The sequence below is a fragment of the Mytilus trossulus genome, chromosome 11 (genome assembly GCF_036588685.1).
Source record: "Mytilus trossulus isolate FHL-02 chromosome 11, PNRI_Mtr1.1.1.hap1, whole genome shotgun sequence".
Taxonomy (NCBI): Eukaryota; Metazoa; Mollusca; class Bivalvia; order Mytilida; family Mytilidae; genus Mytilus; species Mytilus trossulus.
This window is the reverse complement of record NC_086383.1, coordinates 3614877-3617619: the sequence shown is the minus strand read 5'-3', so window position 1 is coordinate 3617619 and position 2743 is coordinate 3614877. Positions and strand designations below refer to the sequence as shown.

Here is a 2743-nt window from a genome sequence, read left to right as displayed (position 1 = left end):
TTTAGGTTCTTTGATATTTACTCACCACTGGCTTTAGGACAACTACTTTTCTTAATAGTTGTTTTATCTGGTTCTGGCTAGTTGGGTAGTTCACTTTGACTATATAAACTGTAATTTTTATCTATATTGGCAATACAGAATAAGTTAATACACCAGAAGCAATATTATGAGCCTTAGCCAGCAGTATATTGATTGTATTTACCATTTCAATGTTTTTCAAATCAATCTATGGTTAAAAGTATTTGTCTTAAATGTTTAATTTAGTTTCATTTACTTTGCTAATTGTATTTCTTTATATATTATCAATTACCTGTAATTAACTTTGCAATATTATTTATTCATATTATTTCATGTATTTGCAATTATCTAATTAATCATGCTATACATTATTTGCTACAATATGGTACATTGACAATGCATTTGATTGTCTGTGATATACATGGTATGGCAATCACCGAATTCTCTACAACAATTTTATCGATCCTAATGTATCATGTGTATTTGATAACAAGAGTCATGTATTAAATCAAGGTAAGCAGGCTATATATATCCGATCGATCTTTAGACAGGGAAGTTTAAAAGTTACAACAAAATGGCGATGTCGGCGGAGGTGAGAGGAGAAAAGTTAAAAGAGGATTTTGATGATCTGCTGACTTGTACAATCTGTTTGGAGATCTTCAAAGAACCTAAGTATCTGCCATGTCTGCATACGTTTTGTAAGTCATGTATTAATACATATATTAATTCAACCGTGAAAGACAATAACCCAAGTGGATTTAAATGTCCCGTATGTCGTCGGTCTGTGTCAATAGATGATGAGAAGCCTGACACATGGGCCAATAATTTACCAGGTAATCATTTTATTCTATCGCTTATTGATAGAAGGTCAATCCAAAAGTCGGAAAAACTTTGCGATACTTGTACACTAGAGAATATTTCTCAGAAGGCACACTCATTCTGCACTGTGTGTGAAGAGGCATATTGTGAATCATGTCAAAGATGTCATAAGCTGTACAAAATGTCAAGAACTCACAAACTAGTTCCCATTACAGATATAAAGGCAGATACTTCCATTTCCGATCTATTTAAGCATGTCACTTGTAAAGAACACCCCGACAAGATGATAGAGGTTTACTGTCAGGACCATTCCAAACCTTGTTGTACAGTTTGCGCCACCGTACACCATAGAAAATGTGAACAGGTTGTCACTATCGATAAAGCGGCGACCGGAATAAAAGCATCCGAAAAAGCAAAAAACCTGTTGACAACATTAACAGAAACGAGTAAAACATTAGGTAAAGTTCTTCAGAAACAAAAGACTAATAAGGAAAATTTTGAAAATGGCATAGAAACAGTTCTTCAAGAAATCACAACTTTACGAGAAAAAGTTTGTAAACATTTGAATGAACTCGAACAAAAACTTCGGGACGAGGCCAAAGGTAGAAGGAAAGAAAAATTAATTAAGCTTGATGACGAAACAACAGATTTGTCCAGCTTAAAGAATATAGTTGATAACTGGAAGAGTTTATTCGAAGCTTGTATATCTCAAGGATCAGAAATACAATGTCTGATCAAGATGGACGAGATTTTAAACAATCTTTCTCAAACTGAAAATGACATTTCTCAACTTCTACGTGAAATAAGGACCTTATCCGTAAAGTTTGAACATAAAGATATCATTTCAGAAATAACCTCTCTCGGCAGTTTGGTTTTAAAGGAGCACCTGCCTTCTATTCCCGGAGTTAAGATAGCAAATTATCATACAGGAAACATCCGAATAGTTTTCACTATTGATGTAACAATAAATGCTGTAAGTGGAATATTCTTCAATAATGATATCATTTTGACTCATTATACTCAAAAAAAGATCGTGTACTACGACAACAAAGGACATGAACAAGAACATTTAAATATTCCAAACTGTTCAACAGACGTAGCTAAAGTGAATGATCAAACAGTTGCCGTGTCTTCAAATGAAAAGAAGATAGTGGTTATTAACGTTAAACCGCTGACTATCTTGAAGACTTTAAAATATATCAGCAATCCTGTCTGGGGTATTTCATTCTGTGGAAATGAATATATGACTGCTTATAGCAGTCAAATATCGTTTTTAAACGCTGACAATGGTACAGTAGTTAAAAGTCAACAGACAACAGCAGACACAAGACATGTTTATTGCTACAAGAAAAATGATTACATATACTGGGATAGCGGACATTCTATTAAAAGAGAGAGCAATGAAGGGAAAAGCTTCACGTACAACAATAGTCAGTTACAACGCCCCTTCTCCCAGGACGTTGATAGCGACGGAAATATTTATACAACCGGATATGATTCCAGAAACATTCACCAGTTAACATCTACTGGAAAACTCGTGCGGATCATTCCCATATCGGATATAGATAACACCATCACAGCTAGTCCGTGGGTAATACGGTTCCAGCCAAACAGTAACAGATTTCTATTAACATTTGATGGTAGTGCTTCCAAAGTCCTTGTGTGTGAAATTGATTAGATTCATTCAGAAGTAGAATAATATGAAGCGAAGGGAGCAATGATTTGCTTTAGGGAGTATGAGCCCATATCTTGCTGATTTGTTGTTTAAATTACAATTATTGATATTGCGTTATGTTGAACTCTCTATTATGTGAAGAAATAGTGTCAAGGATAAAACAATATTATAATAACTGATAGTTGTATGTTGTGTTGATTTTTAATATCTCTCTTATAAGTTTATATCAAA

General features: G+C 34.0%; 1 protein-coding gene across 1 annotated transcript; it reads left to right on the top strand.

The window, feature by feature from the left end:
* The first annotated feature begins 583 nt into the window (after nt 1-583).
* Nucleotides 584-2515, top strand: LOC134691584 (E3 ubiquitin-protein ligase Midline-1-like). Its single transcript, XM_063552149.1, has one exon. The coding sequence runs from the start codon at nt 593-595 to the stop codon at nt 2513-2515; it is 1923 nt and encodes a 640-aa protein (XP_063408219.1). The 5' UTR covers nt 584-592.
* The last annotated feature ends 228 nt before the right edge of the window (nt 2516-2743 follow it).